At 41.6% G+C, this 22,289-nt stretch overlaps 1 protein-coding gene across 8 annotated transcripts in view; it reads right to left on the bottom strand.

Annotated features, from left to right (window-relative positions):
• ZC3H12C (zinc finger CCCH-type containing 12C) overlaps positions 1 to 22,289 on the bottom strand; it is a 46,980-nt gene that overhangs the window by 15,204 nt on the left and 9,487 nt on the right. For 4 of the 8 annotated variants that reach the window (XM_050710568.1, XM_035542784.2, XM_050710561.1 and 1 more), the window contains one exon: positions 10,175 to 10,941. In XM_050710568.1, the coding sequence (XP_050566525.1) occupies positions 10,175 to 10,869 (695 nt within the window). In that variant the 5' untranslated portion in view covers positions 10,870 to 10,941. Of the gene's footprint in view, positions 1 to 10,174; positions 10,942 to 16,284; positions 16,879 to 17,652; positions 18,122 to 18,496; positions 18,545 to 22,289 lie in introns of those variants that run through there. The other 4 variants (XM_035542781.2, XM_035542782.2, XM_050710557.1 and 1 more) reach the window with 4 other exon arrangements.

The raw sequence follows: 22,289 nt of genomic DNA on the forward strand, positions 1-22,289 counted from the left end.
TGTGTCCAGGGGCTGAGAGATGTTGAATCGTGGCTAACACCTCTCACAAAGAACCATCCTCAGCAGAGGCTGTGTTGAAGGTCACAGGCCCCACAAAAGAAGAACAAAAAAAAAAATTAGAAAAAAAGAAGACTACCACATTTCTGTTTTAAGGAAGTACTTGCATTATTTCCTCTCCAATGATACTGGAAACAGGACCTGGGAACGTAAATCAAGATATTGCAATTGCTGCAGACTGCAACAATCAAAGTTTGCGGGTTTTAGCTGGCACAAGGAACTCTCTAAGGATTGCTTAAGTCCATCTCCTTGCCTACAAGGCTATACTAGGAAGACTGTAGGGCACAAGAGATTTATGTACCTTCACAGCCTGTTTAGCTATGGGTACTTGTTTTGTACATTACTGTAATGTAATACACTATTACATTGTAATAACAAAATAATAAACTACATACAATATTTTTTCTAGGCATCACTTTATATCATACAATTATTCTTGCATTTGTTTAGCTGAAAGAGCAGTATGTATTTTGTAACTTCGCAGGAATGGGAAGCCAAACCATGCACAGATGCATCACATTTAAAATGCACACATATGCACAGGAAAAAAATGGCCAAGAGTATTTCCAGCTATGGCAAATGTAATTACACCCCCCTGTGATAACACACATGCAGGACTCCTGAGTGTGTTCAGGGGGCAGGCCAAGCACCACGTTTTTATTTTTGCTGAGTGATGCAGGGTTTCTTCCCTGCATGCATCAGTCAGCCTCCCTTGTGGAGTCTGATACAAGAAGTTCCTGCTCATGCTATCAGCAGATCATGTACAACTGTGCACATATTGCAATCCATTTTAAAACAGTCAGGAAGGGTTTCTTCCAGCTACTAAATTCCAGTGAAATCACCGTGCTGATATTACTCCAAACAATCTCCATGGTTTCAACTGGATAAAACCACTTTTCACTCCTTACGGTGAACCAGCGTTTTGTTAGAGAACGGTTTAGTAACAGCATGAACAGTATGTTTCTCCCCATAAATCGGATAAATCACTTCTGGAACAAAATCCTGGCCTCTCTGAAAGAAAGGAAAATTCTTTCCTGCTGCTCTCCGCTGGGTTGGAATTCAAGCCACACTGTTCAAGGCAGAGCAAGGATCAGGCAGTTCAGAAGCTCCTCAGCTTTCTCTTTCCTAACCCAGACCATTGAAATATTCTCAAACAGAGCATAAATTTGAAATATACTTAAACTCTACATAACAGAAATGGGAAATATATTACAATACATACAAGCTTTTCAGCATTGCTGAGCAAGTGGATTTACAGCTCACATAAGTCTTCATATTTTTTTGCTTCTCTTCAAAGGCATGCCTAAGCTAGTATCTGAACTGATAAAAATTCCAAAAAAAAATTGAATTATTAGTGAAAAAGGCTGAAAAATGTGATTAAAATTTGTTCTTTTTTTCTGTTTTGTGGTTATGCAGATTTGACACTCTCCTTTTTGTGATCTTTGTGCTTCATCAGCTTTATGATATATCATGATGAAAAGACTGAAGTCATGCTTCTTCCTCTTTCTTCTTTCTGATTATTTGTAAAGAGAAGAAATATTTGTATTTCTTTGTCAAGAAGCTTTTTTTTAAAAAAAAAAAAGAAAACTCTTCCAAATATTGCAAGTATTTGGAAGCTCTGGGCAGTCAGGATAACAGCAATAGCAAATTAGTGTATTCTGCTCTGTTTCTGTTTGCCGACTGTATTTAAACTACTGCTCCAAGTTAAAGGAAAATAAAGAATATTCCTTAAGAAGTATCTATTACTCTTTCATACCATGCATGAATGATTTCTTTTTGTTACTACCTTCATGTTTGGCCTGTCGATAGATGTAGTTTTATTTTTAAAAGAAAAAAAATAAAAAGCTAGTAGTACTACACCGAACACTTCCTGAGCAAAAACAGTCAAGCATTTTCTAGGCTGACAGAGTTAGTAGAAAAGTGGCAAAATATCTGATGAGAACATTTTCATTTTCTCGGTTACCTTCCTAGCCCCTAGATTAGATTTTCAAGCGATTAAGTCATCGAAAGGAGTTATGGTATACTCCTAAAACATTGACTACTAACAACAGTTGCAAGGCTTCTGCCATGCTGTAATCCAATATTCAACCCAAAATTTGGCTCAGATTTTGAAAGCTGCAGAATACATACTAATGACATTAGAGCTGAAAGCTGTAATAAGATCTGTAGCAATTCATATACAGGCTTTTATCTAAGTGAATTCTGTACACAACAAATACTTCACAGATAAACGTATATTTATTAAAAAACAAGAACAACAAAACTAAAATGTTGATCAGTCTAGTACATTTAGAGGCGATTTTCTTAAATTTAGAGGATTTTCTTCCTTCATTTCATAGGGGGGAAGCAGTCCACAAGAGAGATAAGAATTTCCACCCTGGATGAGTGACTCATTAGCCTGGCAGGCTGGTTTTATCACTAACATCATCCCTCCTCGCCCTCCCTTTTATTATTATTATTATTTTAAATTTCGTTATAAAGCTCCACCAATTTCCTGACCAGGGTAATAATTTGTTCCAAAGCATTTCTCAGTAACCAGAGCCTTCCACCCTGCTTCTTATCTGCATTTTGGTGCAGATGTGAAGTGGATCAAACAGTTTACAATTTTTTTTTTCCCCATTAGTCCAAATGACTCCAATGCTTTGAGGTCTTTGAGGGAAAATGGCCTTGTATCAAAAGCCTGTATGAAAACACCACTTCAGCTGCAGGACTTCCAGTGCTGGGGCACTCTCAGGAGCACGGCAAGTGCTGGCACCGGCCAGACACACATGCGGGTGCGTGACCGAGCCAGAGTCACACACTCAGCAGTCAGAGTTCAAAACAGACAAAGAGAAGTTACACTCAGAGCTGCCAGTAACAGGCTCCCATCCACATGATCGTTACTTGTTGGAAAAATATTTTTATCTATTGCTTAAAGTGCCTTCCCAAAATAATTTAAGAAACAAGTCAGATCATGGAGAAAATGCTGCTTTAGTGCCATGTTAGTGCCAGTGCCACTGAGGGATGAATGTCTCAACCAGTGTTCTTGTGGCTACTGAGCTCAGCAGCAGGCAGTCTGAGAAGAGGCTAATGCAGCTGAATTGTTGGTTAATTATCACAATACATAAGCAATTTAATTGCTAGATGGAAACTACATCTGGCATAGAGGAGACAAAACCAATCATCCTTTGGTTGACACTGCACGAAGATTTGCAGCTGTGGAAAAACTACGTAGTCTGGGTATCAGCAAACCTTTTACTACTGCCAAATGACCTGTGTCGTGATTAACACACGTGGAGAGGACTCAGATACCTAAACAGAGATGTCCAGCGCTGGCTGAGGCACCTTTGGGTATCTCCTGCACATCCTCCAGCTGAATGCCCCTCCTGAACAGCACTGGTGCTGTCATACCTGCCAGGTGTGGACATGCATTTCTGATACCACCGAGCGCCTAGACCATCCAGCTGGAGGCAAGGCTGGGCAGGAAAGCTGTAAGAAAACTGTAAAAATTCTGCCTTTCTTAAGTGGGAGCGCATTTAACTAAAAAACAAAACGTCAGCATCCTCCTCTCCCAAATAAAAGTTAGGTATGCAATGGACATCTCAGCTGGCACTGTCCTTGTGCAAGGATGTACCACCAATACGGCTGGGGTTTTCCAAACGGGGAAGCTGAAGTTCAATGCCTACATCATCTTGGAATACTAAGGGCGAAGGTTTCAGAAAAATCTACTTACTCAGAATAAGATTCATTGATTTCAACCAGCAAACCCACATCACACATGATCAAAACTTCAGTTCTTTCTCCTATGTAATTCTGAAAGTGGTTGAATAAAAATTCTAATGCAGCCATTACATGCTTACCATTCTTGTCTTCACGTTGCTTTCACCATAAGCACAGCAACAAGGTTCAGACTTTGTTTATACGTTTTCAGCACAAAGTTTTATGTACATTTACGTAAAACCTGTAATTCATTGTCCCTGTCAGTAAAAAAAGTGAAGTCACCCACAGTTGCCTTGTAAAGGTAACAAATATGGGACAGAAGCACATAAATAACATAGTGAAAGTTTTGCAATTGTCTTTGTAACTAACAACACTGTTTCTTACTCTGTACTCTTGCTGGCAAAAGGCTGACTTTGATTCTAGCAAAGAAAAGCATCGCAGCAGTAACTAATTTCAGGCAATTTTCAGAGTCCCAACCTTATCCTTGAAAAGGACAAGCAAAGGAAAAGGACTGCGTCAAATAAGCCACAGCCTATTTTCTCTCTTCAGAAGGAACTCTCTGAACCTCTGCAGTAAAGCCTTAAAAAGAAGGGGCAAAAACCCCTCAAATCCTTGTCTCTGCTGCCTCGTGGAGAAACAGGACCTTCTCCCCTCCACTCCAGACAAAGCAGCCTGGGATGCACAAAAAGCAGGTCCAGGACAGACAGCAGACACAGGGGTGAAGAGATGATGATCGGTAGTTGCTAGATAGGCAAAGATTACCTTCTTTTGTCTACCTCTGTTAAGTGAATGGAAAATTTAGGTTAGCTTAAAGGTTCAAACGGGGATACAGGACTACTGTGTACTGAAAGGTGTTATCTGTATAGCATCTGCTGCGCAGTTTGCACTAAATAAGGTGCTGAGTGAATTTCTATATAGTGGACAAATGCTTTTCTTACTCTTGTGGACTAAGGCTCTGAATTACAATTTTGCATTACAATGAATACAATCTAGAACACTGTTCTGCAGCACAGTTACATCTACACAACTCTGCAATGCCAGTGTACTTCACTGCATAAGTACGGTATGAGTGAATCCCAGGTTTCTACCCCGCAGTCCAGCTTCACTCTCAGTTGTAGTAAATGTACAGCAAGTGCTCTACACCTGCTCTAAGGGATTATCCAGTCTTCTCTTCAGATCTAATTTTAAATTAGGTACACGCACACACAAGCCAGTCTCATCTGTAGGATTGGTTTAAGAAAAGAGTGTATGTACATGTGTTGAAAGAGGGGGGAATGTTGCTTTGTTTTCACACTTTAACCAATTCATATTCTTTAGCCAATATTGGAGCGTTAAAATATGAAATACACAAGATGCATCTGATCAACTGTTCTCAGTTTAAGGCACAAATGACAAGCAATGCCACCTCAAAGTATAAGAAAGATTTTCCAAGCATTAGTGAATGTCAGGAAGCCCACTACAGTAAGAGAGGTTTAGCAAGCTTGCTAGAGCAGCTTGTCTGGAACAGCAGCCACCAGACTAGACCGGCACCTAAACCAGCCAGAGTGAGTTATTCTGGCCCAAGCCTGGATCTACGCTGCCCTTTATCCTCAAGGGACTCACAAATCTACCCACCATCACTTGGCTTTACGCAACCAGCTACACAAATATGAACATCCAGCCACATAATCAGACAAGTCCTTCCTCCTTTGTTTCAGACCTAGCTGTTCGCCCAACCACCAAGACATCTGGTTTCATTTACAGGTCTAATGGAAAAAATAACCCTAATTTAGAAGAAAAAAAGTCAGAAATGAAGCTGAATCAACTCAGCTTGCAGCTGTGCTGTCACTAGATAAGATGCAGGGAGGGAAGCATCACTTTCAGGGTCACCTCTCAGTGCCAGGAAGTCACCCTGTGTCCCTCCCTGGATGTGCTGTGAAACCACATCCCTAGACACGAAATGGAGACAGGGCAGCACGCAGTCTCTGATGCTTCCAGAAGAGGACAGCTGTCTCACCTCACTTGTATTATTGGGCATTGCTCACCTCAACCTTCACCAGAATACCTCCCTTCCTCCCCCATACACCAAATTGATCCCTTAAAGGAAAACAAGCAGTTCTTATTTAGAGTAATTATAATAGTAAATCAGTATGTACATGTCTTATGACAACAGAGGGATAAGAAGTCTAATAAGTCTACCCATTCTTGTGAGAACATACAAGAAAACTTCCAAGACTAGCTATGGTCTTGCTTTTCCTGTTAGCAGCTCCGAAGTGGGCTAGTTGGCAACAGCTTGCAAAAGCAAAGAGGAAAGAAAAACAATAGACTGTGCCAGTTCATAGGTGTTAGGTACTCATAACAGTACCCTGGACATACAGAGATACAGAAATTTGAATAAGATGTCTGAACTGCAGGAGAACTCCTGTATCTTACATGCAAACCAACAACATTCAAAGCAGTGGGAAAAAGCTGAACTCCTTCCTTTTAAGTATTTAAAGTACTTATTTACTATTACCTATTTTCTCGAAGGGGAGAGACCCATCCTGCAGGTAAACAACTGGTTGCATGGCTAGTGTCAGCAACAGGTGCACACTTTTTTTTTTTTTTTTTTTTTTTTACAAACATGGGACCCTCTTCCATAATCAAGGACCGATCTCTAGCTAAACATGGAATCCACTTGGCCAAGCAGAACGAACACATCTTTGCCAACTGGCTGAATGAAAGCAGAGCAAAAGTGTCTTTGAAGCAGAGCAAAACCCAGAAGTTTCTAGAGTGCATTGATGACAACTTCTTAGCATTGGTGACTGAGGAACCAACATGGGAACCTTGCTGGACCTCGTACTTACAGGCAAGGAAGAACTGGTCAGGGATATGAAGGTCAGGGGCAGCCTTGGCTGCAGTGACCTGAGTGGTGTTCAGGAGCCTTCAAAGAAAGAGCAATGGAAAAAGCACAATCACAACCCTGGACTTCAGAAGAGCAGACTCTACCCTGTTTAGAAGAATCCCATGGGATATGGCCCTGGAGAGAAGACGTAGGTACCTTGTCACAAGGGATGTGAAAAGGTTGAAGGTACTCAATGCTTTCTTTACTTTGGTCTTTACTGGAAAGATTTGCCTTCAGGAATCTTGGTCCAAGGAAAGTCTGGAGCAAGGAAGGCTTCTCCTTGGCAGAGGTCCGGGAACACTTCAACTGGACATTCCCAAACCACTGGGTCCTGACAGGATGCATTCAGGAGTGCTGGCTGATGACACTGTGAGGCCGTTCTTGGTAACCTCTGAAAGGTCATGGTGAATGTGGATGTTCCTGAGGACTGGTACAGAAACAGGCCAACAGGAACCTCAGCAAGTTCAACACACGGAAATGCCAATCCTGCAGCTGGGGAGGAATAACCCCAGACATCAGTACAAACTGGGGGCCACCAAGTGGAAAGCGACTCTGAAGAGAATGACTCTGGGGCTTCTGGTGTGCACTGAGCTGGCCATGAGCCAGCAATGTGCCTTTGTAGCATGAAGACCAACAGAGTCCTTGGATGCATTTAGGAAAAGTGTTGCCAGCAGGTTGAGGGAGGTGATCCTTCTTCTCTGCTCAGTCCTTGTGAGACACATCTGGTGTGCTGGGTTCAGTGCTGGGCTCCCCCATATAAGAATAGATATAGACATACTGGAGCAAACCCAGAGAATGGCAACAAAGATAATTAAGGGACTGGAGCATCTGTCAGACCAGGAGAGGCTGACAGAGCTGGGACTGGTGAACAGAAGGCTCAGGGAGATCTTATCCATATGTATAAATACCTTATAGGGAGAGAATAAAGAAGACTGAAACAGACTTCTCAGTGGTGTCCAGTGACATGATGAGAGGCAATGAGCACTAACAAAAGTACAAGAAATTTTGTTGAAACATAAAAAAAAAAAAAAAAAAAAGGAAAATCAACTTCCTTATACTGAGGGCATTCAAACACTGGCCCAGAGAACACGTGGAATCTCTATCCTTAAACACATTTGAAACCCAAATGGACATGGCCTAGAATTGACACTGCTCTGTGCAGGGGGACCGGACTAGAAAACCTCAAGAAGTCCCTTCCAAACTCAATGATTCTATCATATAAAGTTGGTGAAAAAGAAGTAAAGAGCTGTTAATTATGTTCTTAGATATAGACTAAATCAGTTAATATAATAGTTTTTCTATCTTAAGGCCCTGTAGCATGCATAGCATGGACTCACATTTGGCCCGTTTTATGTAGGCATCAAGGAAGTAACTGAGAATAGGAAGTCATATCCTTATTACTTAAGGTAATAGCTGAATAAACATCAGGGAAAGGTGACTGGTCTGGAGCTACTGGAATCTGTTGGGTGCAGTTAATGGGAGTAGGGCACCTTAAGTTCAGGCATCACATCTGAGCAATGCAAACTAACTAACACACAAGTGTTTTGGATTTCTGTAAAAGGCAGTTCAAATCCATTTTAGCATCAGAATAGTGTTTGTTCAACTGGACAAAACTCTTTTACAACTCAAGTTGAGCAAGACTACTAATGACTCATCAAGTAGAAAAAAATACGAATACCTCATTTGGAAAGAAGCACTACAGAATCACAGAATATCCTGAGTTGGAACGGTCCCACAAGGACCACTGAATCCAGCTCCTGGTTCCACACAGGAGCACCCAAAAATAAGACCAGACATCTGTGAGCATTATCCAAATGGTTCTTGAACTCCAGCAAGCTCAGTGCCATGACCACTGCCCTGGGGAGCCTGTCCCAGTGCCCGACCACCCTCTGGGTGCAGAACCTTTCCCTAACACCCAGCCTGACCCTCCCCTGTCCCAGCTCCATGCCGTTCCCTCGAGTCCTGTCGCTGTCTGTCCCCAGAGAGCAGAGCTCAGCGCCTGTCCCTCCGCTCCCCTCGTGAGGGAGCTGCAGGCTGCCATGAGGCCTCCCCTCAGCCTGCTCTGCTCTGAACAAACCAAGGGACTGCAGCTGCTCCTCATACATCTTGCCTTCTAGACCCTTCACCATCTTTGTAGCCCTCCTTTGGATACTTTCTAATAGTTTTATGTCCTTCTTATATTGTGGTGCCCAAAACAGCATGCAGTACTTGAGGGTGAGGCCACACCAGTGCAAGCAGAGTGGGACAATCCCTTCCCTCACCTGGCTGGCAGTGCCATTCTTGATGCACCCCAGAGTGTGGTTGCCCCCCTGGCTACCAGGACACACTGCAGGCTCATTCAACTTGCTGTTGACTGGAACACCCAGATCCCTCTTGTCCCCCACTCTGTACGTACAGACAGGGTTGCTCCATCCCATGCACAGAATCCGTCTCTTGCTCTTGTTAAACTTCATATTGTTGGTGATTGCCCAGTTCTCTCATTTGTCAAGATGTCTCTGCAGGGCCTCTCTACCTTCAATGGAGTCAACAGCTCCTCCCAATTTAGTACCACCATCTGCAAATTTACTCAAAACACCTTCAAGTCCTGCATCCAAGTCATTTATGAAAACATTGAAGAGAACTGGCCCTAAAATGGAGCCCTGGGAAACCCCACTAGTGACCTATAGCCTTTATCCCGGAAGAGTCTCGCACCAACTTTTATTGCTATGTTAATATAACCACATCAATTCATTAGGAGATGAAAAATGTCCTTCTAAACTGTGCTGCCAGTAATCAGATAATCCCTATGAATTACCTAATTAGTTACTAATCAATTTGTCGCTTAATCATTTACACAGCTGTAAAAACCATCTCTGAGCATCTCTCTGCCATTTCCATCTGTGTAATCACTGAGGAAGTATGAACCTCCTGCCTCCCACCAGACAAGTTTCTTGCTGTGCACCTAGGCGAGTGGGGTCAGAATGGGTGAATGCTGCAGGCAGAAGCATCACCCACAGGCATGTAAGTGAAAGTCTGAAGACGCAGTTATCTCAGGATTTAACAACAGTAAAGTCAAGCTCCAAATCTGATAACCAACACTCAGATTTTACTGATAGATCACTTTTCATATGAACCTACCACGGAAAAGTACCCCTTAAACCAGTCTCTTCTACGTCACTTACTGGTTTATAATCTTAAAGAATCTTTGCTTTGACCTCTTGTATGTAACCGAATACAGCAATTACTTGTAGCAATGGTGCCTAATAAGGATTTTTTTAAGCATATCAAAGTTAATTAACTATTAGACTGGCAGTGGGAAGGAGAGATTTGATAGCTGTGTACACAGGGAGATTGACATAATTAACCTATGGTTATTTTAACAGCAAGTACAAACCACTGGACTCTTACAGACCTCTAGCCTGATTACAAGATCGGCATACTGTGTGGTTGAGGAAGAAGCTTGCAAGAGAACCTGCACACAGTTTTAGACAATTATACAGAACATCAGTGCTTGAATTGGACAAGGCAATTCTGTTTCCACTTAAAGACAAAAGCAAAAGCTTCATGGTCACATACCTCATTGCAACATTGCTGCCATCAATAACTATTGGCCTCAGGTTGTCACCATCCTCCGGCACATCCTCCTGCAGCGGAGATTCTGACCTCTGAGACTCTATGGAAGACGCTTCACGCATTACACTAGTGTTAGCATTAGTTACAGACTGATCAGTCTCAGTTTTATTCCCAAGTTTGACAAGTTCTCCCAAAATATCGTTTATTAAAGCATCAGTACCAAGTTTATTTAGTACAAGTTGAACCTGCTCTTCAGAGTAACCCAACTTAAGTGCAAACTCCAGTTTGGTTTGATATTCTTTCACCACATCAGGGGGCTTTTTGACTTCCTTCGGTACTATCTGAGCCTCTTCTATCCTAAAGTCTTGCAAGATTTCATTTCTTTTTAGAAGATGAGGCTCTAAGCAAGGAGATCGGCACAGCTGTCGGTGAGTCTTAGGCAGTAAATGCGATTCTGATGCAGAATTATTCAGTTTCTCTGAATCATTATCGGAATTTGTGCTTTCTTCAGAGTCACAACTGGAGCTTCCTGAAGTCTCTTCAGATGCCTCCTTGTCTACATCTTCTTTCCTAGAATTAACCTTATCCATCGTCGGCTTGTCCGCCATCGACCAAGGTACAATTGCATTTATTTGTGTGCCAGTGCTTCCCACATAAAGATGGCCTAAGTCATGCCCCAGGTGATCCTTCAAGCCCATGAAGCTGCTGCATGTACTTGACTCCACTTTGCTGTTTTTCTTGTATTCCTGAATATAAAGTGTTCCGTATTCCTGAAGAGAGAACAAAAACGTTGCAACTGGTTACACATCTTACTTGTTTTGTATTTTCTTCCTGCTTCCTTGGAACTGCATTTATTGTCTCCCAGAAATGAAATATGACTTTATATGATTTTTTTAAACATGGAAAACTTTTTTTTGGAAAAAACAACAACAAAAATTAATAAGGAATAAAAATAGGTAAGCCGACTAACAACTGTTTTCCGAATGTATGAAATGCTTTTACTTAATCATTTCTAGAAATATGAAAGAATAGGGAAGTTTATACAGTTTATGAAAATAAATAGTTTAGGAAAGAATATGAAACCAAATACTACAAGTTCGTTTACTGTAACTCAGAACTCATCAAGACCTAAAGGTACCAGGTATTTCTTTTAACTTTAGACAATAGTGCAACAATAAAAGAAAAATGCAGCTATACAATACAAGTACTATAAAAACCTTTTAAATTAAGTAGCTTAGATTCTCTGTTGAACAGAAATTAGCATAATACTAGATTATCTGGTTTATTAGGCAAATATAAGATGCTATCATAAACAAAAGTTATTAGTAACATAAAACAAAGAAAAACTTACTGGCCCTAAAATACATTATCAGTTAAACTAAATACACTCAACCTATTTCTGAACTCTTTCATAAAGTGATAGTTAAGTGAAGAAAGACTAATTGCTCTCAGAGTACTGCATTACTAACATATATAGGATGCAGAGGCATGGATTGATCTAATGGTCAATAAAGCCAATGGAAATCCTTGCATTGATCACACCAGGCTATTCATCAAGCCAATAAGGCAACAAAATTAAATGCTAATTTCAACTCTTGGACTTGACTTGTGCAAGCCTTTTCCTGGATCAAACTAAATATATAGGAAGAAGTCACATAGGAAGAACAGAAAAAGAAAAGTTGCAGTTTTCCAGACTTTGTACACTTGCTGCACCAGTTTTTCTGGAGAACTTTTGTATAATGGCAGTTATACAGAAGTTAGTTACCCATTTCATCACAAAGATTACTTTCCACAACCTATACTTCTAAAGACAGCTTGCTACCTCTTTCCCATATTTTGTTCTTTTAGATGGGATTTTTTACTAACTGCTTCAATTAAAAAAGTAAAAGACTTATCATAAATGACAATGGTCAATATGAAGCAATAGTACTGCAAGGTTACGATAAAATAATAATAAAAAACACCAAGGGAAGACTATGAAACAAAGAGTTCTTTCACACTTCCATCTTACAAGGCAGAATATAAGAATAAGATGTAGATCCAAGGGATTTCACTTGAACTCGACAAATACAGTACAGACACAACCTTCATCAAAGAAGTTATACTGAGAAAAAAACATTATGCTAAGCAGAATCCCTTGATCTACACTAATACAAGTTACAGATACGTCCCACAAAGAGCCAACATCTCTGACAGCAAGTACATTAACTCTCCCATTACCTTACAGGAGAGCATTTAAGAATAACCCAGTATTTTTAAAATACGGTGTATGTTCCTCTTCTGGGGATAAGGATCTGGGTGCACATGAGCAATTCATCCAGGCTGGTCTTAAGGCTTAAGGGAATCAAGCAAGAAAACTGGCCCCTGATTTAATAACAGAGCATCCCATAGGCACTTAATGCTAAGATATCATCGCTATGGTGGAGATTTTATCAAGTGAATAAAAAAAAGTTTACCTGGGAGTTTTTAGTTAAAATAAATAAATAAAAATCATCAGAAGCATTTTTGTATCCAGTGCCATAATCCAGTTATGGATTATCAGGACTGACCACTAAAAATATTCTACTTTGAAGTTTTATTTTGATCTGACTATTAGAAGAGAGTAAGGCCATAACATTCTCCCAAACAGCTTATCAAGGAATATTACATTCCCTTAACTTGAAGTTTTAGGATTTCAAGCCATACCACAGATTAAACAGAACAAGAAATTAAGAGATGAACCTTTCCACCCAGTAATTTACTAACTAACGTAATGCACTTGATAGCACAGTGCTAGTAACAAATCACAGCGATATCCCAATAAAAGAATACAGTTAGAAAACCCAACGCTGTGGCCTTCATAGAACTGACTCCCCTCCCAAAACAACAACAACAACAACAAAAAAACTCAAACAAGAAAAACCTATTGGAAGCAAGGCTGCTAAGCAACAAGCCCTTAGTTGCTAGGATGCACTCCTTTAACATACCATCATGAATACTAGCGCGGCAAAAGAATAATTTGGTATGAACAAAAGCCCATGAAAAAGAGTGGGACTTAAGTGCGTCTGGTTTCCCCTCTGAGAACAATGCAGCTGCCAAACCAATCTGGAAGGCCCGACATCATTGTTCCCCAGCCGCAATCTGCTCTGACTCGAGGAAGTCCAGTTAATGGGCAACACTGAAAAGTTGAGCTGCCTCATGTACCGCCGCCGCAGAATGCGCTCGGATAATGGGTCGCTGCCTAAACCCGTGTACTGTGAAATGTCATTTTAGCACTGAGCTAAGAGAGAGAGGCTGGGTTTTGTTTTTCCTTTTCTCCCCCCCCTTGGAAGTGTGTGTGTGGGGGGGGAATGAGGTTGGATATTAACAGCATGGCATAAAGAAATCTTGAAGTGCCTCGATCACTAGGAGGATTTTGTTTGCTTAGTGTTAAAATAATACTTAAGTCGTTTTCCAATTCCTTCTTCACTGAAATCTGAGTGCCTCACAGCAACTACAGTCATAACACCCTCCAGTGTGATTAAAAAACCTCATTGGCATATGAATATATCTGAAGATCAGACCTAATACGGAGCATAGTTGAGATGATTTGCACATCAACTACATACAAAAAGTGACCACAAGTTGAGCTTTGTGCATTGTTGGGAATGTATATATCCCAGCCTCACATCCATCTGCTTTAAGTCTCGTTGGCCTCTCAAGGGTAGTTAAGACGAGGCATCTACTGCAAATCCCAAACTGAAAATTTCTGAAATAGCTGTGTTTAATAAGCAGTATGTTATTCCTGGCATTTGGCCTATACCCTGCATGCAAACTGTACTTGTTTTCAGACCAATTTTTGCAACATCTGTGAACTTTGCACACTGTATTTGTGGTCAGCAGCATCTCTTAGAAATGCTGGACTTGGGAGCTCCCAAGGTGATGTCCCTTACAGGAGCCCTTGATTAGAACCATGAAAATCAGACCTCACTGTTAAATGCTGCTGGAGTTATTTTATCTTGACCTGGTTAGTGAGGAGCAGTATGCCAGAATCTATTTATTTGGAATTCAAATTCATTCAAACACTAGTGTACCTAGATATAGGACAATGAAGGTCAAAAAAAACCAAAAAACAGAAAAGGTGGCATTTATTCAAGGAGTAACATCAGATATGAAGAACTCCTTACATTCTTTATTTACACAGAACTCTCATTATGCACATAAGGTTTTGAAGTATACTTGCTGATACAATGCAATATAGATAACAAAAACATCCACTATGAGTTCTGACTTGACTGAGGGCCAAACAAGCAAACAAAATCGGTCAAAAAAAATCTTGTCAAGAAAAGTCTGCAACTTTTGGTTATGCTCACAGCTGAGTAACATAACTTGCTTTTGTGTGTAAAGAAAAAAAATTGTCCAAATTGGGCGTTACCAATTTCATTATACTTACAGCAATGCAACTTTTAAGAACAAACTACAGCCTGTTTGAAACTAAAGCATCTCATACTGGGTTCACTGATAAAGGCCCAAAATATTGTATTATTGAGTCACTTATGAAGTATAAACGTAGTATGTTGGATGAGCACTGTGCTACTACATCGTAGAACTGCATTCCTTTTTCATTTCCATTTTCATCCACTATTCTCCACTAACTGTTAACAACAATCAACTCATTAATTCACAGAATATTTCTGTTTCTCAGAGGAATGTGGACAAAGAGATCATCTAATCTTTTAATGCATATTCTGAATATTATCCACTTACAATTGAACATAAGAAAAGTAGTTTAATGCAAATTTTGTTCATGGAGGAAAACAACAAGGAGCAAATGGCATGTCTTGTGGCAAAGTACCAGAAATTGTGTATTCTCAAAAGAATTCAAGAGTTTCTGAAGATACATTCTACAGTGAAATAGATCATCTTGTTTTCACACAGGAAGTTTTTTTTCTAAATCTTCTAAAAAAGAAAATGGGAAATATTGAAATCAAAGTTTGTTGAAACACTGTAATCACTTGTCACAAAGAAGTGCATAGCTGATCAGAAAAGAAAAAATGAACGTATGTTACTCAAATCGTAAAGATACTGCAACAATGCAAATAAAATAATGAATATGTAATAAATACCTACTGCTGTAGTTTCTATGTATTTAATTACCATTGTATTTCAGCGAGTGCTGTTGTCTGCATCATTCTATCCAACAAAGGAAGGATGTCCCATTGAACAGATTGGTTAATGCTCTGGGGCAACAGATGTCTACTGGAACTGCAGGAGACCAGCAACTGGTGGCCTGCCCATCTTCTGAAAACTTTCAATAGACTCATGCATATGTTCACACAATAGGGCATGTGGTAGAAATGCAAACCTCTTTTTAACCCTTTTATATGCTCTCTTTCCCTCCCAACTCATATATGAAGGTCTTTGTTTTTTTGTTTTGTTTTTTTTTTTCCTTACATGATCCTTGGAACACAGGCTCATGGAGTATATAGCGCTTGTTCTTCAGCCTAACATCTGAACTCAAAACATAAAACAAAACAGATTAGAAACTTTATAAAAATAACTATGCTAGATCTGACACACTTCTGAATAGCTTTCAAAGCACAAAAGCTTTGAATGGAACACGTTCCCACCTGAGAATATCCTAATGCTCTCACAATACAGTATCTGCACAGCCGACAATGGAGCTCTTCCTATTTTCACAAATAGGAAAACTTACCCATTGTATGGTACAAAATAAAAGTTTTCTTTCTTCTTCTAAAAGCGTTTTCTACCTCTCAGAAATTAAAATAAGCAATAGCCTACTTGTAAAAAGAATGTCAATACCTGTAACTCAAGGTTGAAATCTTCCCTTCTCCTCAAGGGGCTAGAAGAAAATTTGTTCTACTGATGGCTACTGCCTACCATTTTCAGGTTCTTGGAAATGCACCGTTTCTAATGCTTTTAAAAGTTCCTTAATAGAACGCACTGAGCTAGAAGATGACTCTTTAATATACTTAGTCTTCAGATAGATTTTTTTTTTTTTTTAAGAGATACCCAGAGTGCGCAAACCTCATCTGACGCATACGCTAGCTACGTTGTCAGAGCACAAACTGACCTGCCGGAACATCAGAAAGGTGAAACGTCCCATTTCTGCAGAGAGAAGTCCGTATACTTACGTTCGCTGGAAAACACACAGACATTGGTTTCTTGTAGCTGTTCCAGAAGCAACTCCTTAACACGATTTCAGCTGCAGACTTCAGGCAAGCAAGCAGAACAATGAATGGATGAACAGATGGACCCGCAATGTCTTTGCTTAACCTATTACTGAGCGGAAGAGGAGCCAATCACAACCCGCAGAGCTCACAATTAGTTGGCCAGGCAGATGCAAGGCAACCTCCCCACCCTGCATCAGGTTTGGAGGTTTCTAAGATAAGCAAGTTGATGTCATTCGCAGGGTCTGCCCCGGGCAGCATGTGTATTAACGAGGGGTATGCAGCAACAATAGGCCATACAAAAGAGACTAGCAGGCAGCTGCTGTATGAGAGCCAGAGTCATTAGGGAGCAGGCTGCCAACAAGAAACACCTGGCTTGGGCAGACTTCGGCTTCTCCCCATTGTTTCTAATTCATGAAACAAAGAAAGGAATTATTTTTTAAGTAGTAAAAGTTGTGAGCTCCTATGAAAAAAAAAGAAAACCACTCCTGAGGAATATAATCTCTTCTATCACGGAAACTAAAAGTTCTTTTTTTGGAAAAATTTTGAAGAGAAATAAATCCATCAGTAGCTATGTGCGTTCCCCTTCTCTTGTTAGCAAAATTAATCATATTGGTACATTGTGCAAGGAGGTATGAAAGGAGCCCACACTAAGCACTGAAATGTATTCAGAAACCGCTTTCTGAATTTCCTGACACTTTTGTGCATCAGTCAATAAGTGTAATAAATTTGCATTTATACACAGTTATAACAGTACTTGTGGGTATATTTCAGTTTCAGCAGAAGGCAAAACTGATTAAACTGAACTCACATAATATTTATACGTGCAATAATGCATATTTTTATGTAATGGCAGTGAAACATTAGGGCACTTGATAGAAAGGCAACAAGAAGCACCCTTTTGTTCTGGCACCACTCCTATTTGTTTGTAACAGAACTTCTCTCCCTGTTATTTCACAGGCCTGTTCTAGATGTCAAGATCTTCCTGCTTCTTTGCAGTGATGAAATATTTGAACAAAAGTCAGGAGCTAGGCAATAGCCAGCTTCTCTTGTTTTTATTTTGATTGAGGTAAGCCATACAGATACCCAAACCCAAACTCCAGTCCTGCTCCCTGCACTGCCCAACATTTCCAATACAACAGGCCCTATAACAGCAGCAAGGTTTGATGTCTGATTAAAAAAAGCAGAGTCATATGGCCTTTCAAATAAGAAGCTACCACAGCTGGTAACTTTAGCACAGACAGCTCAGTGCAGAGAAGCACGCAGCCCTGAGGAGATTCTACGTTTGCAAATATTCACCTGAATGACTGCTAGAAAAGCGAATTTACTGACCTTCAGCATCTGCATGTGGCCGAAAGCACTACTGAAAGCCACAGGGTCAGCTGTTCTCCTCTGCCTGGGAAGACAGGTGACCTGCTGGGAAACTTCAGCTGTGATTTAGAAGAAGTAACGAATGTGAATAGGTTTGTTAGACCTCTCTGGGTGATTTCCCAGAGCTTTACGTGGATATTAGTGATTCAAGACAGTAAATGAAACCACACGCCATCATGCTACTACCTGATGACTTTACCATACGTCCAGATACAAAACCGAAGATCAGGACCCCCAAGTTTAGTTCCTCTGCACTGTCCACTAAACACTCCCGAGAACAACAGCTAGCACCACTATTTTGGGGCTTCTGAGTCGGCGGCAGGAGGAGACTCCTCACTAATTTCTGCCACCGTGAACACAAAGACTGAGGGAAAGCTACCCACGAGCACAGTGGGAAGCCTGATCTCCAGCACTGGATTAAGCCTCTTTGCAAACAGCAAATAAAAGCAGTGATCTGAAAAAGCTAATCAGTCCCTGCTGTGGTATTTAGACTACCTCAGTTGCCGGTATTGGATAACGTTAAGCATGTTAAAACTTCTGTAGGCAAAATAGGAAGCCAGTCCAGTTCCCCTATGCCCAAGAACTGCCCTTAAAAGCAAGCAGGATCACTTGGCTAGTCATTAGTTTAGTATCTCCCTGATTAGAGCCAGGCACTTCTTCCATAATACCAGAAAGGCCTGTTTTGGCAGAGGGCAAGAAAGATACCATTTACATACAAACTGAGAACTTCCCAGCACATAAATGGTGTACTTGTGGCCGCACACACACAATTAGGACACGAATATGATCTGGCTTGAAAACCTACCTTAAAAAGAAGGGTGTAAGTTCTGCAAGTTTACTTGCTAAGATGGGTCCCCTCAATGTCTTCTGCAGTAACAATAAGTACAATAACAAACAAAAAACCCACACAAAACAAACAAAAAACCCTACACTACAAAGCAACTTCCCATACTCCAACTGCGTGTCTTCTGGGCACCAGGTCTGAACGTCGGCTGCTGATAAATCTTCATGCTAACGCCACGTTACAGCCCTGACTGTGACTAAGCTCAGAACAATCTCAAGACTTGTGTTATATTGTTTCATTTGCATAAAGTATTCTAACAAGCTGCAGTTGCATGAATTAAGAAAACATTTTTTGCATGATGTCAGTTCCGTAAAACAGCTGCCTGTACTTGAAGAATTTTCTCAGCTCGCCCCTGAAAGAAGTTGTGCTGTTGAAGGCTTACAAAAAGTCAGATCATCCTATTAAATCATGTTTGCAATGACAGCAAAGCATTCATATTAAGGTTTTAACCAGTACACTAGGCTTCCTACTGGGATTGAGGAGGTCAACAAAGAAACCTCAGTAAGAAACAATGTGGATCTCCTGTCACATCTGTGACGGGCTACAATAGAATCACTCGAAAGTACACAGTGCAAATGAACAAAGAGTGCTCTACTTCTTTGCTAAAACCTGCAAATCCAATAACTTGACTAGCTCAGCAACCTCCTATAACCTCATTTAAAATACAAAGAGTCACGAAGTTAAACCCCGTCACCAAAATACAGCATATGGCAGTTCTTCAAACTTCTGACCTTTCAAGATGGGGAAGCTCCAAACACCTACTTCTTGTGGCTCCCACAGATCCCACACTGCGTACAGCGCTCATCGGGTCTCTAACACCACTTGACTGAGCAGCAGGCTAGCCCAAAATCGTGAACTGGCTGGAGGTGGTGGGATAACTCGGACTCGGAGGCAGGAGGAGACTTGAGGAGAGCACAGAGCCAGCTGTAGGATGCTATAGGGGTGCAGCCTGGGGTAAGCCCCTCAGCTGGGCAAGGGGTGGGAAGGGAAGTGTCCCCTCCTGGTCACTGCTACACAGCCAGGTCGGAAATGCACACCTGGGAGGGTCTGAGGGACCACAGAGGCAGAGCTGGAGCAGCTGGGAAATCTGGACTGCCTAGGCCAGCAGTATTTGGGAAGTACTACTATAATGGAAATTGGGGGACAAAAAAGAAAAAAATTAAAAGAAGTCTTCTACTTTCCAACAAGCCTTGTCATTTCAAGCATGAAGACAAAGCCTTTAAAAAAGAAATGATTGTATGCAAGCATACAGAGTGGTCATTCTGTAACTCCAGAGCTACGGTTGCAGCAATTAGATGATTTGCCTACTAAAGCATTTCATTATCTTTTATTGTAGAACTTTATGCTAAGTCTCCAGTAATAACCGATGTATTCACAAGAATAGACTGTACAAGTTAAATCAAGCACATAACGTTGCATTTACGAAAGAGAGACAAAGGTTGTATACTAAGACAAAGCTCACATTGCAAAATATCCTACATTGACTATTGTACTTGGAAGCTACAAGGGAAAAGCTTATATTCCAAATGATGAAGTGGAAACAGGCGTTCAAGACCAGGCTGGACGAGGCCCTGGGCAACCTGATCTAGTGGGTGGCATCCCTGCCCATGGCAGGGGGCTGGAACTGGATGGTCTGTAAGGTCCCTACCAACCCGAGCCATCCTATGATATGACGCTATGAAATACAGCAGAAATTCCTCTTCACCAGTCAGCATCTTGAGTGACGCCAAGTATCTCAAGCTCAGCACTTTGAGAGAAGGACGCTTAGTTTGGAGAAATGGTTAAGTGGCACTCTAGACTCTATCCACATGTGGTCACAAAACAAACAAACAAAAAACCACCGCCACTCTTACAGCCACGCAGAGGAGAGAACTAACCGACCAGTAAAAACTCCCTAGAATTCAGAAACACAACTGATGTTATGATAAAGACGAGTAATGCTCTGCCTAGAGAAAATAGCTACCCTTCAAAAAAATATTTTTAAAGTATCAATTGCATTTTAAAGTGAAATGTGATTTCTCCATAGGAAGATATATAAAACCACTTCCAAACGCAAAAAGCGGAGCGGCAAAGAGTTACTTCAATTTTGGAAAGACAACTAAAGGTGCCTGTAGCTATCCTTAAAGTTTAACAAGGTAGAGATGCACTTTTCACCAGGCCATCACCTTAAAAGAGGTCAACAAGTTCCCAGTATAAGCCTATTAGATCCCAGTATTGACAGCATGCAAGACTTGAGCAAGCTGTTGCTCAATTCATCACATCCTCTAATATGTTTTAAAGAGGAGAGGAAAAACTTCAGCATTTTCTTTTCCAGAAGTAGCAATTATTTCTTTGCTGACCATGCATATGAACAGCTGCAGTCTTTCCTCATCTGTGGGTAGACAAAGGCCGTGACCACAGGCTGTTTGCCATGAGATGACATGGTGCCCACATGCAGCTGCCCCCAACTACAGCTTGTCTACCTAAGGAGGCTGACGGGATCGAGCTCGACCAGCCAACTGTGCAGAAAGCACAGAGCAGAAACACTGCAGTCACCCTTCAGCATCACACTGAGCAACTCCTGAAATGAAGCACGTTTTCTTGGGCCAAGAGCTTCATTCCGACAGCGAATAGTTTTGATGATGCGACAAAGAAAACAAACGAAGAAAACACCACACTTAACTAAGAAGATAATGGAAAGGTAGTTGCCTCAGCAGCACAACTTCAGATATCCATTGCAGGCATGGATCCATAACTAGTGCTTCTTCCAAGGAATCACAGCATCACAGGATGGCTGAGGTTGGACCTCTGGAGGCCCCTGGTGCCACCCCTGCCCAAGCAGGGACACCCAGAGCAGGCTGCCCAGGACCACGTCCAAGCGGCTTTTGGAGATCCCCAAGGAGGAGACCCCACAGCCTCTCTGGGCAGCCTGTGCCAGGGCTCCGTCACCCGCCCAGCACAGAAGTGCTGCCTGGGGCTCAGAGGGAGCCTCCTGGGTGCCCGGCTGTGCCCATGGCCTCCTGTCCTGGCACTGGGCACCGCTGAGCAGAGCCTGGCTCCGGCCTCTCTGCACCCTCCCTTCAGGGATTGAGGGACACGGATGAGACCCCCCTGAGCCTCCTCTTCTCCAGGCTGAGCAGCCCCAGCTCTCCCAGCCTCTGCTCACAGCAGAGATGCTCCCAGTGCCTTCATCATCCTGGTGGCCCCGCGTTGGGCTCTCTCCAGTATGCCCAGGTCCCTCTGGTACTGGGGAGCCCAAAATGTGGCCCCACCAGTGCTGCCTAGAGGGAAGGATCCTGTCCCTTGATCTGCTGGTTCGACTTTGCCTGATACAGCCCAGAATACCATTTGCCTTCTTTGCAGCAAAGGCACGCAGCTAGCACAAGGGTTTTCCCATGTTTAACCAGATGCTCCGACCGAAGCATAGTTAAAACCAGGCACAAACAAACAAATTACATGACCACACCTGCACAAATAAACCAGTGCACGCACACACAGAGGACATAGCCACAGAAGTCCTGCTTCCCAGAAGAGTAAGTCAGGTGACCAGAAATTCTTAGTGTTTTGGCGAAATAGACACACAAGAGCAATCCAAACTCTATCAGGAAAATGTTCTTTTTTACAGGATGTAAATGAAATTTCACCATTCCCACCGTTTGGCCACTCGAGGTTTGATTTTGAAACTATGTCTATGTCTGTAGAAGAAGATACTTTTGCTCCCTGTTCAGATACAACCCTGAGTGAGACCCACCAACCCTGTAGACCTTCCTTTAGG

The sequence above is a fragment of the Cygnus atratus genome, chromosome 1, assembly GCF_013377495.2.
Source record: "Cygnus atratus isolate AKBS03 ecotype Queensland, Australia chromosome 1, CAtr_DNAZoo_HiC_assembly, whole genome shotgun sequence".
NCBI lineage: Eukaryota > Metazoa > Chordata > Aves > Anseriformes > Anatidae > Cygnus > Cygnus atratus.